General features: G+C 49.4%; 7 protein-coding genes across 7 annotated transcripts; 3 read left to right on the top strand and 4 right to left on the bottom strand.

Annotated features, from left to right (window-relative positions):
• Window positions 1–437: 437 nt before the first annotated feature.
• N7516_006263 (DUF3405 domain-containing protein) lies at window positions 438–2,527 on the top strand (the record flags this gene model as incomplete). The annotated part of the gene is made up of 4 exons (XM_057218983.1): window positions 438–592; window positions 693–937; window positions 998–1,583; window positions 1,651–2,527. The coding sequence occupies 4 exons, from the start codon at window positions 438–440 to the stop codon at window positions 2,525–2,527; spliced, it is 1,863 nt and encodes a 620-aa protein (XP_057073074.1).
• Window positions 2,528–3,879: 1,352 nt separating this feature from the next.
• On the bottom strand, window positions 3,880–5,517 carry N7516_006262 (uncharacterized protein; the record flags this gene model as incomplete). The annotated part of the gene is made up of 1 exon (XM_057218982.1): window positions 3,880–5,517. The coding sequence occupies one exon, from the start codon at window positions 5,515–5,517 to the stop codon at window positions 3,880–3,882; it is 1,638 nt and encodes a 545-aa protein (XP_057073073.1).
• A 979-nt stretch (window positions 5,518–6,496) lies between these two features.
• Window positions 6,497–10,566, top strand: N7516_006261 (Acyl transferase/acyl hydrolase/lysophospholipase; the record flags this gene model as incomplete). Its single annotated transcript, XM_057218981.1, has 7 exons — window positions 6,497–6,717; window positions 6,771–7,013; window positions 7,062–7,644; window positions 7,878–9,185; window positions 9,212–9,715; window positions 9,759–9,833; window positions 9,886–10,566. The coding sequence occupies 7 exons, from the start codon at window positions 6,497–6,499 to the stop codon at window positions 10,564–10,566; spliced, it is 3,615 nt and encodes a 1,204-aa protein (XP_057073072.1).
• A 1,542-nt stretch (window positions 10,567–12,108) lies between these two features.
• N7516_006260 (Zn(II)2Cys6 transcription factor domain-containing protein) lies at window positions 12,109–13,812 on the bottom strand (the record flags this gene model as incomplete). The annotated part of the gene is made up of 2 exons (XM_057218980.1): window positions 12,109–13,711; window positions 13,760–13,812. The coding sequence occupies 2 exons, from the start codon at window positions 13,810–13,812 to the stop codon at window positions 12,109–12,111; spliced, it is 1,656 nt and encodes a 551-aa protein (XP_057073071.1).
• Window positions 13,813–14,490: 678 nt separating this feature from the next.
• On the bottom strand, window positions 14,491–15,427 carry N7516_006259 (uncharacterized protein; the record flags this gene model as incomplete). Its single annotated transcript, XM_057218979.1, has 2 exons — window positions 14,491–15,007; window positions 15,087–15,427. 2 exons carry the CDS (start codon window positions 15,425–15,427, stop codon window positions 14,491–14,493), a joined length of 858 nt encoding a protein of 285 aa, XP_057073070.1.
• Window positions 15,428–15,899: 472 nt separating this feature from the next.
• Window positions 15,900–18,436, top strand: N7516_006258 (uncharacterized protein; the record flags this gene model as incomplete). The annotated part of the gene is made up of 3 exons (XM_057218978.1): window positions 15,900–16,469; window positions 16,558–17,863; window positions 17,937–18,436. 3 exons carry the CDS (start codon window positions 15,900–15,902, stop codon window positions 18,434–18,436), a joined length of 2,376 nt encoding a protein of 791 aa, XP_057073069.1.
• Window positions 18,437–18,920: 484 nt separating this feature from the next.
• On the bottom strand, window positions 18,921–23,048 carry N7516_006257 (putative cytosolic regulator Pianissimo; the record flags this gene model as incomplete). Its single annotated transcript, XM_057218977.1, has 4 exons — window positions 18,921–19,122; window positions 19,183–19,343; window positions 19,395–21,233; window positions 21,285–23,048. The coding sequence occupies 4 exons, from the start codon at window positions 23,046–23,048 to the stop codon at window positions 18,921–18,923; spliced, it is 3,966 nt and encodes a 1,321-aa protein (XP_057073068.1).
• Between the last annotated feature and the right edge of the window lie 480 nt (window positions 23,049–23,528).

Raw genomic sequence — 23,528 nt, 5'->3', positions numbered from 1 at the left:
ATAAAAAGGGAACTTGTTAAGTGCTGTATGTGCATATAAAGAGGTCGGGGCTCAATCTATAGATACTAGTATATACTAGCGTGTGCTCTTTCGTATTTTAGTTTGTTTTCATATTTTGTGTGTTCAGTTCGAGAAAAGGCATACATATAATTAGCAAAGGAGTAGCAAATGATTGGGCTTGGTTGTATATCATGAACTAAACTAAACTTCTCCTGCAGCCGATATGTTGGCCCATATTTTGGCCCCCGGCCAAGGATGCAGTTCTAGTACTAAGATCTTTACGCGAGATTTCGTGGTGCAGACTATTCTCCTTTTCCTTTCCTTTTCCTTTTCCTTTTCCTTTTCCTTTCATCATCTGCTGCATTGTTAATGCACTACCAACGACCATGAGGCCGAACACTTCCTAAATAACTTATAAACCACGTCCTACCCCAAAAATGCACGCTATTGACTACCTTATACTGAGATGCCGACATGTATTGCGGACTTCTTTAAAGCGAAGCCTCATTACGATCGCTCTCGTCCTTGCATTTACAATTTTCATGCTCATACCTCGGTCAAGAGAGCAAGCTATAGTAGTCCATGCTTCAAGGTACTTTATTTCGCCGCGTGGGCTAATATCTTGAGACATCCAATCATAGCAGGATACAGCGAAACTCTGTCCGGTCGCTAATACGTTCATCTTTTTGCAGTAGAAAGAATGCCTTTTTTCTAGGCTCGGGCGCCGCTGATGATGGGAATGGTCTCGGTCAGCTTGTCTTGGCAACTTCACACGAGTCACCATCCATACCTTACGATCCATATCCCGAATATAACAGTGTTGTATGGAAAAACAGGTGGAGAGGAACTTATCAGCAATGTGTTGGCGCGAATGGTTCAGTCCTGGATCGTAGGAACGCGGAAACAGCGATGAAAGGATTTCGTTGGAATCAGTCAGGTTTGATATTGAGCCAAGCCTACACTGGCGTGTTTTAGTTCACCACTGATAGGATTCTAGATTTCCCAGCGCCGATATTTGGATCGTACGAGGCGTGGAACCTCAATCGAAGTATTTGCGCCGACCGGAATTCTCGATATGCGGCGTATGGCTATACAGAGACAGGCGACAAAGGGCAGTGGCAGGATGTGAATTGGGCCACTTTGCAGCAAGACTGCTTGCAGCGCAATGCAGACCGGTATCAACCTTCGGATGTTCGCGAAAAGACATCGACTTTGCACAGAAACCAAGACAAACGAAGAGATGAACATCATTGGAGAGAGAAGACCGAGACAGATCGAAACAATACCTCTGCTAGCTTCAAAACACGGACAGCGGTAATTCTGCGCACATGGCTCGACATGGAATACACGGAAGATGCTCTTTATTACATCCGGTCGATTATAATGGAACTATCGCTCTTATCCGGCGCAGAGTATGAGGTAATCCTCTTGGTTGACGCCAAAGATACCGAACTGCCTCATCCAACGGACAAGGCGGGCTTGGACAATCTGAAAAAGTCTCTTCCGCCGGAGCTCCAGGATCTGGCGGTGTTCTTCAATGCGGAGATACTAAAGGACTGGTACCCGAAGATTGATGTTCACGAGTAAGATAGCTTTCTATTCATATTCGCTCTACAGCTGTCAAATTTCGAGATGTTAATACTTTCCCAGAGCCATACTTCAATATTTCCAGCCGATGCAGATTTTCTCGTTATTGAATCCACAATACGATTTTTTCTGGCAGTTTGAAATGGATTCACGTTATACGGGACATTTCTATAACTTCCTCCAACAAGCAACAGAATTTGCAAAACAACAGCCTCGCAAGAACCTATGGGAGCGCAACTCTTACTTCTACATCCCCGCCGTCCACGGCAGCTGGGATAATTTCACCGATCAGGTAGATCAGAGCATGACCGGCGTTAATAGCATCTGGGGACCACATCCAGCAAAGGGTATCGAGGTCGGGGATGAAGCACCAGAGCCACTGCGCGCAGACCTGGATGATGATGCTTGGAGCTGGGGCGTGGGTGAGGAAGCCGACGTGATCACCTGGTTGCCTCAATTTGACCCTCAGCACACCAAATGGCCCTTTGCTGACCGGGTGTTTAATTTTCGCCAGAAGGGACGTACTCCGCGCCGGGCATCCGTTGTCGCAATGTCCCGTGTCTCAGCACGATTACTCCGGCTTATGCATAAGGACAAGACTGAGCAAGGTGTTGGGCTGGCATCTGAAATGTCTCCCGCATCCTGGGCTCTTTATTATGGGCTGAAAGCAGTTCAGGTTCCTCAGCCCATTTACCATGCGCACGAAACAAATCCTGTTGAGCTCAATCTCCGAGCTAATGCCGGAAAGCCTGGTAAAATTAGCGCTGGGCGGAATAGTATCTGGAACTGGAATCAGCACAATGATATTGTCATGAAAATGTCTTATATGTTTGGGTCGGAACTTCCCGAGAGGATTTATCGAGCCTGGTTAGGTTATGACGGTGAAGAGGAAGTGAGTTGCGACGCTGGTGCATTGGCTTTACCCGTTGATATTTGCTGACACTACGAAAAGCATGGGCATCGTCGTCCGCTTTGCCTACCTCCAATGTTCTTACACCCAGTCAAAAATGCAAAGAGATAGCTGGCTCTCACGGCATATTAACTATTCATGCTGGTGGCATTCTGGGATTTTGTACAACACATTATTATTCAAATTATACACATTATACGAATTATACGCATTATACGCATAGAAATATCAGGAGAAGAATCATACCTAGGTACCTGAAAGGTGATATAGAGCCCGGGGCTTTCCATGGTTCCCGGTAAAGCCCAACCTTGGACTTGATATGCTCCACTATCCGGCCCCAATACACGGCTCACCCATCCGGGAGCCGTCGGGTGGCAGTTTGAACCGCAAGGGGTTTACGACGCTTCTAGCGCAGCTACTAGCATCGGGTCGCAGACCAATGGCATCACGCCGAAGCCCCCTGGGATAAAGAGAGTCTCGAAAGAGTGTGGTCACCCCGGATATATTATAGAGGGTTGCTTTGGGACCCGTGAACCTATGCTGTAGTAAAATGGGTTCCTAACACAAGGCTTCGTGGGCAATCTAGATACCAAGGTGCAAGAAGATATGGATATCAATATGCCGAGCCTCAAAGGCTTATATGTACAACATTTTTGGATAAAGTGCCAGATAATGATGAAAAGAAAGGGGAACAGAAGGCATGGAATATCGTAAAGCTTCGTTAAAAGAGGGTATATTGTTTGTGGGGTAGCAGTACCAAATCGGGGTAAATTTTGGATATCAGACATGTTGGATCCCACTATCCAACATCAGGAGCGTTTCCTGTGACGGGGCGTCCCTCCGAATCATCTCGTGTACTTTCCTCTGTAGTATTCGTGATGGGCCTAGGCTCTCTATTCAAGCCACGGTCTTGCTCCCTATCCCGCTGGGGCAAGGGTTGCGGAAACTGCATTTCTAGAAACCGTCGTCTGCGTCTTCCGGTTCGAACAGCACGCAGGAAATTAACCCCAACCTGGGCGACGAAGATCACCAGAAAGGCCCCAATGACAAATCCCTGAGAGATATAGGTTTCATGGCTCTGTTCTTGTTGGCTGATGTCGAGAGTTTGATCATGTTCGTTGGGTATTTGCGAGCTAACACCGGGAAACGAATCCCCCGAGCGCCTAATTGACACCGAGACCGAGAAATAAAATGGTGCCACTGACATCAATGCATTCGGCGATATCGAGGCGAATAGCCCTGACAGGGGCCTCAATAATAGAGGGATGATGCAGAAGATGAGAAGAGGGACGGATAGTCACAAGACAGAGTACAGCGATGAGCGAGTAGACCTGTTCGAAGAATATTAGAATACTATTCAACGGGGAGAATGGATATTCAACCTACCAGTCTCGAGCCTCGAGTTGTCTCGCCCATTTTGCTGAAATCTTCAGTCTCTCTCGAACACTTGTGGCGGCGAGTATCGGATATTTCTCTTCTTCAGAGATGGGTAAAATGCTTGCAAACCACCACGGGAAGCGAGCTGCATCTATGGGGATGGGTCCATATGCTAGCATGACGCGCGGGTGCAGCCAAGGAGCCCCGGATCTGCGTTGATTGCTGATGAACTCTCTTGCCGAGAGAAGTAATTGCTGAGTTGGCATTGAGTCTAACGGGGGATTAGATTCATTCGCTTCGGGCAGAGCATTGACACTATCTATTGATGTCTCCAGCGACTCAAGCCGCTCCTCCTCTGCGAGCGAGATATCATCTATGCGCTCTATTTTGGCAACATAATAGCCATCCAGTATCCCCGAGTCGACGATCTTGAATCGCGACACACCTGTAGCCACCACAAGACTGCGACCATCCGGAAGCAGCTCATATCTCTCAATCATCAGGAGCGTTCCGTATTGCACGAACGGTACGTCACCCAGCTGGCCTGGCAGTGCTCGGGCTTGTCGGTTGTACATAACCATGCCGAACTTTCCATTTCCGTTTGCGAGAACTCGACGAATCATAAGTCGGTATCTGGGCTCGAAGACATGCAGGAAAGTCGGCATTGTTGGGAATGATAGCGTGCACACAAAAAGTGGCAAGTTCTTCTCGTCATCCGGGCCTGTCTCATCCTGGGCGCTGGTCTCCCGCCTGGCTGCGATCTGGTCAGGGAAGAAGTAGTTGATCAGCCGTGCCACAGTCTGATTTATGGGCTCTGAATGTATATCACTCGTCATGCCTATCTTTCGGCGACAAATGGGGCACAGATCGGTATGGTCTAAGACCCGCGCGACACATTTTCGGCAGAAGGTATGGCCACAAGGAGTGGTCATCGGATCTAGAACGAGCGCATAACAAACCTGGCAATCTAACTCGGCGCGGAGACTGTCTCGCAGTGTTTGGAAGTGAATGAGATCCTGCACTTCTGTGCTTCCGCCTGAGATTGGAGAATCCCCATAGATGACCTCGCATGCATCAGATGGGAACCGGCCTTCTAGTGCCATGTTATAGATCCCCTGTAGCCACCCATGCCGCTGCAACTGCCCACTTCCATTCTGATTCCGCCCATCGGCTTTCCACCGCAGTAAGGGCCCGTCATCTTCAGACCAATCCCGAGGCACATCGTTTGCCTCTGACCCCAGTATTTCTCCAAAAAGACCAGCCAGCTTCCCAAGCAACACATCAGCGCCACAATCTCCCACACAATGATTCCCGACACACGTCTTGTTCCCTTTCCAAAAGCATGTAAATTCCTGGTCCCTCCCTTCAGCCACGGGGTAAGTGATGCCTGTCCGCGGCCGAAAGGCGGGTAAACATTCCCGACAGACCGAATTTCCGCATGGTAAGCGGAGCGGAGTTTGCAAAGGGCGGGAACAATGCCGGCACTGGATCAACTGGATGACGAGATGGGGCAGATCTGCTGTATCGCTAGGTGTGTGCTCTTCCGAGCTTGAGACATCCGGGCTCTCCATTACGGTTACGGTCGGGATAGGGTCAGGGTCGGTCAGGTTTATCGGGGGTATGGACTCGGCTGCATCTTCCATTACACAGTAGCCCACAGGTAGGAAACTCGGTAAATGAGGGGGACACAGTAGGGTAAATAATAATGAAGCTCGGTGTTGGGGAACCGCTATCTGCAGGTGGCAGGTGCGGGTTAACTTTAGATAATCGGATCAGTGGCCATCCATGGATCCCGAGATCCGGTGTCACAGTACATCCTGTACAATACTGTTACCAGTGTACATCAAGGTACACAGTACTTATTACCGCTTTGTATTAGTATGTCACGTGATCGACTATAAATCTCAGGTTTTTATTAACGTAGTGCGAAAATATAGCCATCAAAGGCCACAATCGAAGAGACAGGAATGACCTGTGATATAACGTGGACGTAACAGCCCTAAACGCCACGAGGAGAGTAGCCACTACACCACCTTTGCCCGCTACCACGGTAGCTACGTAAGGCAACGCTAGTCCATTCGTGGCCTTAGTACTAGTCATAGCTAAGCTACAACGACGAGATCATACAAACCCCCAATCGGATCAACCTCCACGCTGGTCAAAATCAGTTAGAATGCTGCAAATCTCTGACATAGGTTGCTTTCATGTCTCCTCAGAGGTACTGCCCATCGACCTCCAGTTCACGTAAATGGGGACTTTAGTTCTATTGGCATTCATTGCCGACAAAACTGTTTATTGATGTTCTTTGTACTCCGTATGTTGTACATGATATTTTAACCGAGTCTGACTTCTGCACTTGTGATGTGTCATTCATGAGGCGGAGTTGGCCATAGCGCCAGGGGCTCTGATTGATCGCCCAAAACTGGTGTCGTTGGGAGACATTCCATTAGGCTGCTAAGGCGCTTAGCAAAAATGCTTAGCCTATTTATAGCGAACTTCAGCTGACAGCAGCCTGAACGTGACCATTAAAGTTGACATTAGCATACCGACCTACTGGCATTTGCAACCCTCTCAGTCAATTTTGAGGAATTCTTTCTATTCTCTTAAGCTACTCAAGCGACAATGCAATCTCAAGCAACAGAGACTGGTAGTGAGCCACACCCGATCGACACTAAAGGCCTATGTCTCTTGTCACTGGATGGGGGTGGTGTGCGGGGCTTATCGACTCTCTTTATCCTGAAGAATATCATGGCCGGAGTGAATCGTCAACGCCAACAATCGAACTTGCCCGCGGTGAAGCCGTGTGAGATCTTTGATTTGATCGGTGGGACAAGCACAGGCGGGTTCGTATAGCATTCTTTGTCTTTGCGATCTTTACCCGAACTAATGTAAGTAGCCTTATCGCCATTATGCTTGGCCGTCTGGAAATGGACGTGGATGAATGCATTACCGCATACGTAGACCTTATGCGTACCATCTTCGAACATACACTGAATTCACTACGTTTCAGTTTTACCGGAAAGATCAAGCCAAAATTCGACTCAGGGAAGCTGAGGGATGCAATCACAAAAGTCGTCGAGCATCATGATGGCAGTGAGACGGGATTACTTCATGATGGGAAAGAAGGTGGATGTAAAGTGTGAGTAATGGATCTAAAAGTAGCACCTAATATCTAATATCGGAAAAGGTTTGTCTGTGCTACCGCTAAAGAAACGACCGGGGTTACGCGATTACGAAGTTATTCATCAGAAGGACTTGATATCCATGCGACAATTTGCGAAGCTGCTCTAGCGACCTCGGCCGCGACAGGATTCTTCAAGTCTGTGTCAATCGGGAAACGTCTGTTTGTGGATGGAGCATTAGGTGCAAATAACCCAGTCGAGGAAGTGGAGGGTGAGGCAGCCGATATTTGGTGCCCTGACACTAGACAGTTGAAACCTCTTGTCAAGTGCTTCATTTCCATCGGAACCGGAAACCCCGGCAAGAAAGAGATTAAAGACGACAAAGTTTTGAAGTTCTTTATTCAAACTCTCGTGGGTATCTCTACCGAAACAGAACAAACTGAACGGAAATTTATTGCTCGTTGGGCTAAACAAGTTGAGGAAAGCCGTTTCTTTCGCTTTAACGTGGAGCAAGGGCTCCAGGGGATTGACCTAGCCGAGTATTCGGCACAGGGCTTGATTGAGGCAGCCACTGATGAGTATATTCGGCACCAGAACCAGAGGGTTCGGGTGCGAGATTGCGTACAGAATTTGAAGCAGAAAGAATGTGTGTATATTGAAGACTTCTCTTAGACATAGCCGATACTGAATTGGAGCTGATATGAGTTCAGATGATACACGTTCAAACGATCGAGAGCCCACGCTTGCTAAAGAAATCCAAGTAAGAAAGAGAAAGCCCTGGCTGGTAACCACTGAGCTCACTGAGATTAGGAATTTGAGGACAACGTCCGCTCCAGGAAGCCGGCAGATTGTGAGAAATCTTCCCCTAAAATAAGAACCAGGTGGACCAGGCTAATAAGTTAGTAGTCTTCGGCACTGCCTTCAATAATGTTCCCTTCCCAAGGAATGCAGGTTTTGTTGGCCGTGGTGGTCAGCTTGCTGAGCTCGAGGAACTGCTGTTCTCCTCAAACCAACAACGCAAGGTCGCTATCACCGGACTTGGTGGTATTGGCAAAACACAGGTTGCAATAGAAATTGCATACCGAGCGCAAGCGAGGGAACGAGAATGCTCTATTTTTTGGATTCCAGCAACAAGCTCAGAAGCCCTGGAACGGACATACCTTCAAATTGCCCAAAAACTACGATTGCCAGGACTGGAAGACAACCGAGCAGATGCTAAGACGCTTCTTCGGGATTACCTAAATGACAGAAAGGCTGGACAGTGGCTGCTGATATATGACAATGCCGATGACATTGACATGTGGTTTGACAAAAGCACAAGCAATACTGATCCGCGGGGATTACACAGCTATGTCCCATGGAACAGTATGGGCAGCGTGCTTTTCACCACGCGCTTCATGAAGGTCGCCTCGAAAATTGCAATGGGAAATGTGATCGAAATCCCGAATATGGACAAGGTGATAGCAAGGGAACTTCTAAGCAAGCGCTTGAGTGACCCACGACTGTTGCGAGATGTCAATGCAACGGACTTGCTTCTCAGGCAGCTGACTTTTCTCCCTCTGGCTATTGTGCAGGCTGCTTCTTATATCAACGAGAACTCCTTAGCTGCATTGTCGGACTATCTATCGCTGTTGTCGGAACAAGAGAGCGATGTGATTGATCTGTTAAGCGAGGATTTTCATGATGATTGGCGAACTTGGGAGACAAAGAATCCTGTGGCCACAACATGGCTTATATCCTTCGAGCGAATACAGAGTGCCTCATCATTAGCGGCTGAAATTTTGTCGTTCATGGCCTGTATAGAGCCGATGGGAATCCCAAAGTCGCTTTTGCCGCAAGCAGAATCCAAAAAGGAATGGATGGAAGCCGTCGGGGTCTTAAAGGCGTACTCATTCGTGAGCGACAGGGCTGGAAATGAGATTTTCGACCTCCACCGGCTTGTCCATCTTGCGATGCGCAACTGGCTAAAGAGAGATGGCAAATTATCAGATTGGGCCATCAAAACCGTCACAAGGATAGAGAGTGTCTTTCCTGACGACGATTATAGGAACCGTGGTGTATGGAGCGCATATATGCCTCATGCCCTAATTCTGCTCAAAAGTGCCGATCCCAATGGCTCAAATAAAAGCCACAAACTACTTGAGAAAGTTTCAGAGTGTCTTATGGCCGACGGTCGGGCTAGGGAGGCAGTTTTTTGGCTAAAGGAAAAAGATAGTTGGGGGAAAGGCAGCTCGAACAAGAGCACCCTGCCCGTCTAGCGTCCCGGCATGAGCTCGCGCGGGCATACCAAGCTAACGGCCAGATCGGCGAGGCCGTACAGCTCCTCGAGGAGGTAGTTGCGGTACAAGAGGGTATTCTAGCGAAAGAGCACCCTGCCCGTCTAGCGTCCCGGCATGAGCTCGCGGGGGCATACCAAGCTAACGGCCGGATCGGCGAGGCCGTGCAGCTCCTCGAGGAGGTAGTTACGGTACAAGAGGGTATTCTAGCGAAAGAGCACCCTGCCCGTCTAGCGTCCCGGCATGTGCTCGCGGGGGTATACCAAGCTAACGGCCAGATCGGCGAGGCCGTACAGCTCCTCGAGGAGGTAGTTGCGGTACAAGAGGGTATCCTAGCGAAAGAGCACCCTGCCCGTCTAGCGTCCCGGCATGCGCTCGCGGGGGCATACCAAGCTAACGGCCAGATCGGCGAGGCCGTGCAGCTCCTCGAGGAGGTAGTTACGGTACAAGAGGGTATCCTAGCGAAAGAGCACCCTAGCCGACTAGCGTCCCGGCATGTGCTCGCGGGGGGCATACCAAGCTAACGGCCAGATCGGCGAGGCCGTTCAGCTCCTTGAGGAGGTAGTTGCGGTGCAAGAGGGTATCCTAGCGAAAGAGCACCCTGACCGTCTAGCGTCCCGGCATGCGCTCGCGGGGGGCATACCAAGCTAACGGCCAGATCGGCGAGGCCGTACAGCTACTCGAGGAGGTAGTTACGGTACAAGAGGGTATCCTAGCGAAAGAGCACCCTAGCCGACTAGCGTCCCGGCATGAGCTCGCGGGGGTATACCAAGCTAACGGCCAGATCGGCGAGGCCGTTCAGCTCCTCGAGGAGGTAGTTGCGGTGCGAGAGGGTATCCTAGCGAAAGAGCACCCTGACCGTCTAGCGTCCCGGCATGCGCTCGCGCGGGCATACCAAGCTAACGGCCAGATCGGCGAGGCCGTGCAGCTACTCGAGGAGGTGGTTGCGGTAGAAGAGGGTATCCTAGCGAAAGAGCACCCTAACCGTCTAGCGTCCCGGCATGAGCTCGCGCGGGCATACCAAGCTAACGGCCAGATCGGCGAGGCCGTACAGCTGCTCGAGGAGGTGGTTGCGGTACGAGAGGGTATCCTAGCGAAAGAGCACCCTACCCGTCTAGCGTCCCGGTATACGCTCGCGCGGGCATACCAAGCTAACGGCCAGATCGGCGAGGCCGTACAGCTGCTCGAGGAGGTAGTTGCGGTAGAAGAGGGTATCCTAGCGAAAGAGCACCCTACCCGTCTAGCGTCCCGGTATGCGCTCGCGGGGGCATACCAAGGGGGCATACCAAGCTAACGGCTATATCGGCGAGGCCGTTCAGCTGCTCGAGGAGGTAGTTGCGGTAGAAGAGGGTATCCTAGCGAAAGAGCACCCTAGCCGACTGGAATCCGAGGATTCTCTCGCGAGAATCTATTCTCAAGCAGGGTACAATCGCGAGTGAGGTTAAATTCAGGTTCGAGGTTGGTTCGAGTGGACAAGAGCGAGTAGTCAAGTCAAACAGGGTGTCTTCGAGAACGTGTCTAGGAATATAGTCGAGAGCGAGTAAAGGGTAGCTCTTGTTACGAGCCAGGTCTTTGTGAGAAAGAGTGCATTCAACTAGAAAAGCAAAGATGGGGAGAAAAGAAGAAGAAGTGCAGAGAGAGAATCCAGAGGGGTTGATATAGCTGGATCTCTGCAAACAAAGAAACAAAGAAAACAATCCTCTTTCCCAAATAGGCTTAGTAGGCATGCCCAATTAGGCATAGTAGCACTCCATCAAACAAAGGAAGATAAGAACAAAGAAAGCAAGCAAACAAAGAAAGATAAGAACGATCTTGACATGTGATAGCATGTGATAATTGTCGATCGTGACAGCTCTGAGCGGACGGCGCGAACAGGTCAAGGAGTCATATCGTCAAAGGGCCAAATTCGGAAGACTCAACACAGAATCTAGTTGTATCAAATTGAGGCTGTTTCGCACAGAAACTGCAGGTGTTAAACCCGCAAGTACTGGCGCCACTGCCCTAGATGGTATCCACCAAATAGTGTCACTGGTTACGTGCCAGGTCAATCAATGAAGAAACGGTGCGTTCCAGCTAAAAAAAGCAAAGATAGGAAAGAAGAGAGAGAGAGAGAGGGGGAGAGAGATCCTGGGGGATCTATGTAAGGCAAACAAGACAAACAACCTATCCTTCCCGAATAGGCAGGCTTAGTAGCAATTTGGGGGTCATGTGCTAGAGCATGTGCCAGAGCATGTGAAGATTGTAGATCGTGAAATCACTGTCAATTCCATAAATTCCATAAATTCCATTAAATAACAATCAATATAATCGTCTAATAGAGTCTCAGTAGAAAGAAAGAAGGCTCATAACCTCTCAACTGAAGGCTGAGAGCAGGAACAACCGCAGCTATTGGCACAGCATTATTTATTATGGTATCGCCACAGTAAAAAACACAACCCCTGAATCACCCTAGCCACGATCTACTCCATGATCTGCTCCACGGATTGGAACACCTTTGCCGTTACTAAGGCATATCGGCTGTTTACTCGGCTAACCCTCTAGAAGCTCTGTACACAGGTCATGATCAGGGAAATGTAACCCGTTTTTATTGCTCTCTTTGTTCTCTGACCCATTTATCCAGGCCATATGCAGGCGCGTGAATTTCCAAAGTGACCTACCAAGCTTTCCAAGGTTGACTTCAGAAGGACCGTGGAACCTTAAGAAACTTGGAACCAGGTCTCTGGGCTCCTATGGTGATTACGTAGGGATGTATTGATGTATATAAAAAGAAAAAGAAGATATCTATTTGATACACATGAACATCCACGGATAACAGATGAAAGACATAAAATATCATTCAAAAATTGGCCTCCAACGGTATGCATTGACAAATCGGCCGCCACGTCCTGCTTTCCTTATCGTATTGACGCCTTGAAACTCCCAAATATAGTTGGGTTGGGCTAAGTGAAAACGCTGCAAGATCTTCGTTGGTGATCCACGGAGGTTGCCACTCATTCGGTCTGAAGATACCATAGTCATGGATACGAGCCTCTTCAGGGATGAGTACTGCTTGTGACGTGGTTGTTTCAACCTTTTGAGAAAGCGCGGCTGTGCTCTCCCTCACGGTAAGGTCATAGCCCTCTTCCAGCTTCATCAACATTTCCGACAAAAGAGCCACGGGGACGCATTTGAAAAATCCTTGTATCGGAGGGGCTCGTCTTAATAGGTCCAAAGCCCTTCGCCGCAAGATTGGGTCACGACACCTCAACACAGTCATGGCGAGAGGGACACCCACGCTCATCTCGAAGGTGAATGGTGGTTGGGCTCCATTTGGACATGTTGAGGCATCGAGGATCAACCTAGACTGCGCGACGATAGTAGCAAAGTCTGCAAAATGGACATCGAAAACGGTCTGTTGTTGCTTTAAGCATCCTGTCACACAAATCAAAGCAGTAGCATGATATGTGAGCAGGATAGGCTCTGGGTATATAGGGAGAGTAGGTACGGATCTCTTTCTTTGGCAAAGATTCGTGTATGCTCGATGCCATTCAACGAGACGGACTCGGAGTGCTTCTTTTTTCGCGACCATTTCTGGGCTTACAGCGGGCTCGGCACCAACTTCCCTCAAGTGTAAGTTCGCCTCGCGCTCAAAGAGGATAACTTCCGCAGCTAGGATGGACATATTCGATCTTGCAGCATCGACAGATGCGAAACCAGCGGTCATGTCTGTTTCTACAAAGGCAAAAAGTTCAATAGGAAACCGAGTCCCCGAAATGGTCAGGGAACTTGTGCCGAGTCGTAGGAATAAGGGAACAATGCTGCGCTCCAAAAGAACACCTTTACTGATAGATACTGCTCCATGGCCGATTTGGGCACGGAGGTCGAGTATCAACGTGATACCCTGTCGGTAGAGCTCCAAGGCCTGCTCCATATGTCCTTGGGTTGTCTCCACGCAGATAAATAGCGCGCAGCTGATGAGTGCAATGTACGGATCTGCGCTGCCTCGTTGGATCTGCGACGAAACACTAGATATTGATCGCGAGTACCATGTCAATGCATCCTGCTGATCATGATTAAGCAAATGTGCCTTGTTTCGGCGATCCCTCAAAAAATGAAAGTCCATGCACTGCTTCGGATTTTCGTACAATGCGCTAATTGCAATGACTGCATTCCACACTGCGGGCTCACTGCGGGAGATCTGCGGAACAACCCCTGTCCAGAAATCTACATTCATTCCACCTGCCAGATGTTGGGATACATGCTGGAAGTAATATTCAAATGCGCGACATTCTCGTTGTCCTGCATTTCGAGACAACGACGGTTTGTGTCCGAGTGTAAGAGTAAATGGCGTGGAGGGAGCCCGGAGAGTTTCCCCTCTGCCCTCATATTCACATTTCCGTCCTGTGCTAGAGCAGCGAAGGCAATTCGGCTTCTCCTCGCCACATTTGACTCTTCGGATTCTGGTCGGCGGTTAGAGCTTAACTCTCAAAGCGGCTGCGGAAACCTACTTGCAGGTTTTACACCCGGATCGAGACTTCACAGCCCCTATACGGCCGCCCATCTGAAGCAGATGGGTTAAGGCATAGAAGTTCGGATTCCGGAGGCCTATGGATGTGGTTACCTAGTGGCAGTCTCCAACCGCGCCATATCGGATTTTCGAGCAGTAAATTCTGACCGCCTGGCTGACCGCCGGCTTTCCTTAATTATTACCAGCTCCATACAAGCAACCTTAGAATATGTAGTTCTTAAAGATCAAATATTTACACTAATTTTTACTAGATACACAATTTTACACTTTTTATGTCTAACTATGCAGTAAATTATTATCATACGGATTAAATAGAGTGGTATAATATCGAGATGTAAAATGTACAGAATTGGTGCGATATTTACATGTATTGATGTATCGGATGTACTCGTATTACAAGTTATGTACATAAATTGCGGGCAACATCCAAGGCGAGACCTTCAGGCAATGCGTTCACTTATATAGATTTTAATTATTTCACCGCTAGATGGTTTCCTGGTGGTAGACTTCCTCTCGTAAACATTTAGGACTTTCGTTCATCACACCGAGTTATTCAATTTCTCCTGCATGAACTCCAGGCTCACCGCACGTGCCTCTTCAGCAACCGGCAGACCAGCAAACGCAGTGAACCCATGAGTCGCACCAGGGTAGATTTTGACGATCGACTCCCCACCGGCAATGCTCCACTTAGAACTCATCAAGATAGTATCGTCAAGCAATGGATCCAGAGTTCCACAAAGGAAGAGAGCGGGGGGGCAACGATCCTACGGAGGAGGCGGCAACCAATGCTGGGAGGTCCTCGTATAGTGGGGACACACAAGGATGTTTGCGTTCGGCAGTGCTCATATCCGGCACATACGCGCTGTTAAACCGCTCCATGATTGCCAAATTGATCATCAGGGGCCTAGTCGAAGATGCGATTGTCGGAAGCCCGAGACCTAGGTCAAATAAGCTGTAAGGCAGAATGAGACCGGACAATTTGAAAGAAGACCGTGACCGCATTAGATGTAAGGCTGATAGAGTGGCCAGACAGCCTCCCGCTGATTCTCCACTGATAAATTGGAGGGGGCCGCCATACACCTCCGCCGCATGATCCACCATGTACTCGGCGGCATCGATGGCATCTTGTACGGGCGCCGGGTAGGGATGCTCGGGGGCCAAACGGTATCCCACTGAAATGGCCGTTAGCTGGCACTCGTTGGCGTATGCCCGGAGGCTGCTATCGGAACTGTTCAAGAACATTAGCATTTACGTTGGGGGAGGGAGCGGGGCAGGGATCGGTGGGGGGTAAGGGGGCTAATTCTCACTCCTTGTGCGTTGCCAGCACGAAACCACCACCGTGGAAGTGCAGGAAGACACCTTTGCTGGGCTGGCCATTATCAGGCTTGTAAACACGAATTGGGATCTCACGACCAGCCTCGCGTGAAGGAACAGTGCTATCAGTAGCCCCCGGGAGGTGGACGGGCATGGGCAGCGGCGTCTGACCAAGTTCCCGCATCTCACGATATTTTGTGATACCTACCTCCCACCATCGGGGCCCTTTGCTGGTGATGCCTTCCAGGAGAGCTTCGGCTTGCTTTGTTGCCTCCGTAACATTCTCCGGCTGGAACTTGGAGGTTTCGAGGGTGATATCGCTAGTGATCGGCATTTTTGAATGGTCTTTGTAGATCAATGAGCTTTCTATATGAATATGTGTAATACAAAGAGAAAATTTAGGAAAGTTCTTTCAGGAAGAAAATGCTTTCAGATTCCAGGGACCCTAGAAATCGATTTATCTAGTCCTTGTGTTCTTTTGTTCTGCCTCGGAGGTTCCACTAGACACATGTTGTCCTATCATAGCCATAATCTGCATAATCGCCAAATTCAGCTATTTCAACTTCAGTTAGACTCGGGGATCTCCCCGAGCAGCCAGTCATATGTGAGCCGACGGGGAATTTGTCGGGTTATGTCTCAGCCTCTTTCTGTAACGGCCGGGCCGACTTCACGGCCGCCGACCCAATGGCTGTTCTTCCAGAATATCCGATGGTCTTTCATGTAGGAGACCTTTGGGGGCTATATTATCTAGATTTATATGTGTAAAATATCCTTTCCCCATTCTCACTTCCACCAAAATAACCAACATGAGGATTCTTACCGAAGTAGTCGACCGTCTAGCTGTTGAGCAACCAGACGGTCTCTGGGTGAAGGCTGGCGCATTAGACAATGGAGTTCTATCCTGGAGTGACATTACCTGGTCCCAACTAGCCAGGGCTATTGACTACATTTTGCATTGGATGGAAGATCGACATGGACTCCCAGCAGAAAACGAGACTATGGGGTATATGGGAATTAGCGATATCAGATATCCCATCATGATCCTCTCTGCAATGAAGACGGGGTACAAGATTCTTCTAGCATCGCCCCACAACTCTCAAGATGCTCAAGTGTCTTTGCTCAAATCAACACGATGCAAGAAGTTCCTCCACACGCCTGAATTCGCCCCTCAGATGCAAGCCTTGGCCGTGCACCATTCAGAGCTCAGCCCTGTTGAGATTCCATCTCTGGATGAGATTTTGCAGCCCGAGCCCGTCTCGAAACCGTACTACAACTTCCGCCGTCCTCGAGAGGATGATGTTGCACTTATCCTACACTCTAGCGGGTCAACAGGCCTGCCCAACCCCATCTTCATCCGGACCGGAGCCCTGGCGGCCGTGGATACCATCACATCCATGTCCGCTCCAATATGCATGACGAACTATTTGCTCCTACGCTGATGGTGTCGATGATTTCCTTTTCCAGGCTGGTTTGATCATAGAGCCACACGCGGATCGGAAGGTAGCAGACGACGAAGCTTTCTCTGACGAGATCTGGTCGTGGGTGGAGAAGGCCAATGCTGGGTGTCCAGCTTATGCAAAGGTGTGGCACTCCATGACCATGGTGGCGACCCCCGAGAAGCCTTTCAAGCGTTCCGCCAAAGGTTCCATCATGCGCGAAGCCACCTACGAGCTGTATGAGTCGGAGATCGCACAACTATACAAGCGACAGGACGAGTTCTCGAGCCACGAATCTGATATTATCGACGGTCCAACCGACCTCGCGAGTATCAAGTCTGTACTCAGAACGACACTGCGTACGTGTCTAGCATCGTCTAGCCGGGAATATACGGATAATGATGACTTCTTCGTTGGTGGGTTTGATTCCTTGCGCGTGCTGCAGATGAGCAAAATCCTATCAGGAGTCTTCCGTGTGAAATTGTCAAGTCAAGAATTCTGCCCGCCACGGTTGATATACAATAACCCAACCATAAACCAACTATCTCAAGCCATCCAGCAGAGAATCACCCACAACGACCATAACGCTATTAACGTATCACTAACCTTGATGTCGAGAGAAGAGAAGATGTCAGCAATGATATACAAGTACACAAGATTGCTCCCCGCCGCCCCGGTAACTGGCATTCCACCCCCATCTGGAAAATACAAAGCAATCCTGACTGGTTCCACGGGCTCCCTCGGTACATATCTTCTCCACTATATGTTACAAAGCCCATTATTTGAACGTATTTATTGTTTCAATCGCTCGGCAGATGCTGAATCCAGACAAAGGAAGAGCCTACTTGACCGAGGATTTGATGTGGACGACCTAGCCGAAAAGGTTGATTTCCTCACTACAGACCTAACTCCGGGACGATTCGGTCTGTCATCTAGCAAATACCAGGAACTTCAAGAAAATGCCAATGTTTTTCTTCACAATTCTTGGCCTATCAACTTCAACAACAGTCTAGAATCTTTCGAGTCGACCGCTATCATCGGGGTACGCCAATGTATTGACTTTGCATTGTCCGCGACGCATCGTCCTCATATCATGTTTTCTTCTTCTATTGCCAGTGTCGGGAACCAGCATATCATTCGAGACGATGGCCCTATTCCTGAAATATTCGAGGACGATGTCTGTCTTCCACTAAGACGGGGATACGGGAAATCCAAGCACGTCGCCAGTTCTATTTTATTCCGGGCAGCGAGGAAATCGGGATTGAGAGCAACTGTTCTCCGTCTGGGCCAGTTAGGAGGTCCCGTGGATGGGACTGGAGCTTGGAATAAAGCTGGTAAGTAGTCGTCTAACTAAAAATTTCATACACATCCGGAGAATAACTAACGAAAAGAAAAACAAAAACAAAGAATGGTTGCCGACCTTGATTGAGACATCCAAGTCTCTGCAAAAGATTCCAGCCACCCTTGGAGGCCAGGACGCAGTCGACTGGGTCCCCGTGGATGTTGCAGCTCAATCTGTGATAGAACTCACCTTATCCCGACTTGAGGACGACTTGACCAAGAATCAATTATTCGACTGCTTTAATATTGTCAATCCGCAGATTGTCCAGTGGAATGATCTGGTGCACACCGTCTCTGATTTTTATCACAAGCAGGGATGTGCCATGGAGGTAGTCGAATACAACGACTGGCTTAATGCATTGATGCAAATCGGCCCAGTCTCCGAAAATATTGATAAATACCCGGGAATTAAGCTGACCGGATTCTATGTGGATATGGGGCAGTTGGAGAACCGGAAGGTACACCTTGCTACAGACCGGTCGGTGCTTAAGAGTAGTAGCTTGGCCAATCTGCAGCCTCTCGATGGTCAGCTTGTTGAAAGATGGCTGGAGCGCTGGGCCTTTTGATAGGAGCAGACTATGAAGTTAGACTATTGTTAATACAAGGATTTGATTCCCCGTCATTGCTCCCCTACTCTTCATTCTCATCTAGGACTCGAGGGATATTTTGCGACTTCAGTAGAACCCCAGACACTGCGATGATCCTGGCAACGACGTAGCTAACTGTCTTTCCAAAGAGGCCGTAAAGTCCGACAGGTCAAGCCCAGTATCTACTTACCTAGGTAGAAGAACAGAACGTGACACACTAAGCATCAGTGTTTAAGGCCAGAGAGAATACAAGGGAGACCAGGATAACACTAGTTTGCTGGGTCGAGATCAAATCCCACTGATCTACGCCGGCCAAGTTTGAGATCTAGTATTTTTGGAAGTCATAGATTGAACATGCGTAAATCGTCGCTCAGAATACAAAAAGCCAAGCACCCGATCAGACGTCTTGCAGGGTATATTGGCAGGACAGGAAAATTCAAATGAAAGGAAATGATCAGGATGTTTATTCTGACTGGGAAGTAGTTGACGAGTCCGATTCTGAGTCGGAATCTTCGTCGAGGACGATTCGTCGCATGACGCTCTTGTCGAATAAGTCCAAGGCGAAACGTTGAGCTGGGAGTCTGTAGTGATGACTCTCCAGGATGCATAAGGTCTTGCGGAAGAGGTGGACTTGGTGGAAACGCTCGGGTTGTTTGGACTTCAGGCTGTGGTTGAGAATTGTGAGCAAATGTGAGAAGTCGCAGAATGAAAACTGGGGGTCTTACATGTGGAGATCAGAAGCAGCTCGTTTGGAGAGCACGGTGTTTCCCATATCAACGATCAACTTCAAAATCCGTTGATTGGCGGGATCGGTGTCGGTGGTGGCTTCCTTGAGTTTCTCCTTGGGAGTTCGCTTCGATCTATGATCAAAGCCAGGGAAGGAAATCTAAATGGATGAGCATAATGAGACGACAGCGAACGAACGGATGATACTCACCAAAAATAGTTTTCGGAAATCTGTAGGGAGGCAAAGTCCCAGTGAATCCCCCTTTTGGTCAACACCGGAATCCCAGCCCAAACCCCGCAGGACTTGAAGTCCGTGTCGACTGCGAGATATCAACCCCAAAACGAAGAAAGCAGTGCCTCGCATAGTGAGAACTCCTGCACTGGTTGCTATCTGCACAATGCATTGGATGATTTCAGCATCCAAGAATGGTGCGCCAAGCTCCATTGAGCCGACATTACCGACAGCCCAGAGACATCCTTTAGCTTTGAGAAGCATTTCATTATCTTCCTCATCCAGCCTGAAATCACGAATGGTCCAAGCAAACTCATTGAAGTGACCTGACTGCTCCAGCAGCTTACACCCCTCGGCAGTTCGTGCAAGTTCTCGGTAGAAATGCGGTGGCACCAGCCCAATATCCTGGAGGTCTACCAAATCCTCGGGGACAAGGCTGCCACGCCGCGGTTGCTCGACGTAAGCTCGGGAAAGAGCAGCCTCAACAAGTCCAACATAGCTATCGTTACGACCAAGGAACCAGTCGTCCATCTCTTGAGTGATATAATCGAGGCCATCCAGATAGTGATATCCCACAGAAGTCGATAGGAACCGGAGAAGTAGGGGTGCACCAATTTCACCCAGATGATCCAGAGAAGGTCGACATTTGACCACGAACTCGAGATAATCCCTTTGATTGCATGCCTCTTCTAGGATTTTCACGGCAACCTGACAGACCGTGACCTCGGGATCGTACAATTGGGTGACAAGAAGTTTGACCACCCATTCTGCATTGCCGATCGCCACGTGGGGCGAAATGGTTACATCCCCAACTGCATATTTGCGAAGGAGTCTTGTTGCAAAGATCCGGATTTCCTTGGAACCAATTGTCAGGGCCTTTGAAAGCATAACCCGGAGATGGCTTTCGCGGCTGTAATCCATGTTCCCTAACAAAGTCTGAATAAGATCATTCCGATCTCGCAGCTCAATGATGTGGTAAAACATGTTGAGCATGTGCCATCGCTCCATCATAAGGAGCCCGTTGGCATCGCCACTCAATGATCCTAGCATCGCAAAGTAGCCTCCACTTAGAGTATTGGCCATCTGGTCTTTGGAGAAAAGCGGGGATGCAGACGTTAGCCCACTCATACGATCCAGCTGGGCCAGACATTCTGCAACTTGACGAAGGAATTTGTTCTCGGCCAAATACTTGGTACCCTCGGGGGTCGCAACGAGAGTGCGCATGAGAACACAGCCAGTTCGGACATATCGTTGGTTTGCCTTGGTGTTTGAAACCAGAGCAAAGCGATATTTGAAAGGCCTGTAAAATCCAATGAGACGCTTCATAAATTTAGAGCCTTTGATTGCCTCGTCCATTCTTTTGGGGTTTGTGAGAGGACCCTCCACTAGCCGGTGAATAATATCCCATTTCCACTTATTGAAGTTGACGGTGTTCAGGACATGGGTTTCCAGAATGGCATTGCGGAACTGGGTCTCGTCCATGGAAGGACTCATCTTGTCTTTCCCCTGCTCAATGGGAAACAGCGATCCCGATAAATCAGTCTCCATGTTGTATCGGCCCTGCCCACTGGGATATCCACCAGAACGTGCCAATGTCCGATTAATGCTATCGATTTGGAATATAGTTGCGGTTGAAAGGTCGTGATTCTCAGTTTCAAAATCAACGGCGGGTGGGATTAGGTGTGGAAGGACTTGAAGTCTTGCGCTGACGGCTTGGGGTAAGGAATGATGGGCGAGCTTGAGAACCTCCGTTAATAGCAGAGTTGCTTTACGTCTGAGGGACAAGTCCGTTTCGTCCTCAATGACATCGGAGAGAACCTGCATTTAGTCAGCTCTTTACTAAACCAGACCTAGAAAAAGAATGCATACCTTTGGGAGCCCTGCCTCGACCAAGCCGGCCAAGATGAGAGTAGAGAAATGAGCTGTCAGATCGAATCTGTTGCTATTAGTATCGTTGAAAGCGCGGCTGGCTCTTGATGTTTCAAGGTCAGAGCGTAGATTTGAGACTCTGCCATAAGTTGTGAGTCGTCTGCCCGCAAGGAAGGATGACGACCAGGAGGGAGGCTTTATTCGCAGAGCGTCAAATAATAGCTCCATAATCAGGTCTCGGGCTATGGGGTCATTGTAATGAAGCGAATCAAGGAGAGAACGTAGTGGTTGTGAGTCATGTCTTGCAAGAATAACCAGCCCCGGCCAAGTCTTTAGCATCGCAGAAATTGCCCGCGCTGCAGACTTCAATCGCCCATTGCGTAGTGTGTCGGATAATGAATCCGTGAAAGGCGTAAGGACGGCTTCAAGTTCAGATCCCTGGAGAAACTTTCGACTCCGGGGGGTGTCCACAACATGTAGAAAGCTTGATATCAGAGACTCTGAGGCGCCGAACGTCCCTTCTGCAAGCGCATCATGCAGAGCAGCGAATCCGCCGGCAGAAGCAACCAGTTCGGGGTCTTTAACCAATATTTCGGCAAGAGTCATGATTGAAATGTTCCGAAGACGATCTTCATGATGTTCAGCAACAGCAACGATGGTCCGCACAACGGCGCGTGATATCTCTCGGACACCGTCTTTAACATCCAGGAAGCCTCTCACGAACTTCAATGCCTGTTCCCTTTCGATGCTTGCCTTGGTTTCTTTTACCAAGGACAATATCACAAGCTCATCGGTGTGGAGCGTTCTGATGATTTGTAGGGATTTGCGATCAGCGATGGCATAGCGTGTTAATCGATAACCCGCAGCTACCACCTCTTTGCTGTCACTCAAAAGCATGACCTGAACCCGTAGCCCAAAAACAGGCCATGCAAGGTCATACTTCAATGTGGGATGTCGTTTGAACAATTCAACCAAGCTGTTGGCGCGCTCGACATAGAAATCAGGAGACATTCCCTCTATCTCCAACGCCTGCAGCGTTTCCGAGAGGACATAGGTTGGCGACTCCACGTCACCGTCACCATTTTCTTCCCCGTCTCCGTTGGCCGAGCCAATGGTGTCCTTGTTTCGAGATGGCGAGCGCATGGGGCTAGCCCGAAAAAGGCTCGAGAGGCGGCTGCTGCGTGGAGGAGTCGAGGTCGGCGCCTGCGCACGTAATATTTCTTCTTCCAGCTCATGCTGCAATTCGACCAGCTTGCGGTTCGATGAGCTCAATTCTGACTCAACCTTGAGACGCTGCTCTTTGGTTTGCTTGGGTGGTTTCGCTAGCAGTGCCTCCAGCATATTCTCGGTTCCGCTCTTGATCTTCATTTCCTTCGCGATCCTGTCTCGGAGGAAAGCCTGTCGCTGCTCGGTTGTGTGAAAATCCTCCTCGTCGATCGATCTGCTGGCACGTCTGTTGTATTGGCCGTCCGCCCGGGGTGTGACACTGCGTGAAGTCGTGCTTTTGAGCTCCGCGCTGAAGCTACCTGGTCGACCGAGGGAGGGTGCCAACGAGGGAGCTAATGAGGGCACAAATGATCCTCCCCGCCCGCCCATGTTGCTGCTCCCTCCAGACTCGGATCGCCTGTTCCTCCCAATTCGTGATGTACCATCCTGCCAGCTCCCATCGGCGGAGCCGCCATCTTGACTGAGGGAGGAGCGTCCATCACCCAGTGCACGATGCTGAGTCGACGCGGAGTATGCTGAGTTGTGCCCGGAAGCCATAGAGCTCCATCTAGCCTTGCTGGCTTGCTATCATCTATCGCAGGTGTTCTGAGTATCGGATTGCTGCATTGAGGTCGCTTGTTTTAGTGGGAGGGTCGATCGGAGCGGAGCAAGGGTAGTATGGGGAAGCGTAAAGGAGGGGCACAGTCACAGGTCGCCTGATGTTCAAAGAGAGACAGTTGCCATGTCCACCTGTCAGAAGGGTGATCGGACTTTTAGCTTGAACCCAGCAGTGATCGTGAAACTGCTCTTGTTGTCCCACTACGAGATGCTCGACTGGACCAGATCTGGAGAAACAAACTGCTGACTAAGGAATCTTATCGCTCCAGCCCTGGAGCCCTACCAACACACCATGCGTGAAGAATGAAGAATGGAGTGTTTCTACTGACGGGATTATCCTTTCTTATTCAAGAAGACGTGGTCATATCATTTGATTTTCATTTAATTTACGAAGGAATCCCGAAATCATACATTCTGATA

This window comes from Penicillium verrucosum (genome assembly GCF_028828655.1).
Source record: "Penicillium verrucosum strain IBT 35672 chromosome Unknown utg000002l_segment0_segment0, whole genome shotgun sequence".
Classification (NCBI taxonomy): Eukaryota; Fungi; Ascomycota; class Eurotiomycetes; order Eurotiales; family Aspergillaceae; genus Penicillium; species Penicillium verrucosum.
Note: the sequence above shows the minus strand (reverse complement) of the source record. Positions and strands in the feature narration are given on the sequence as shown.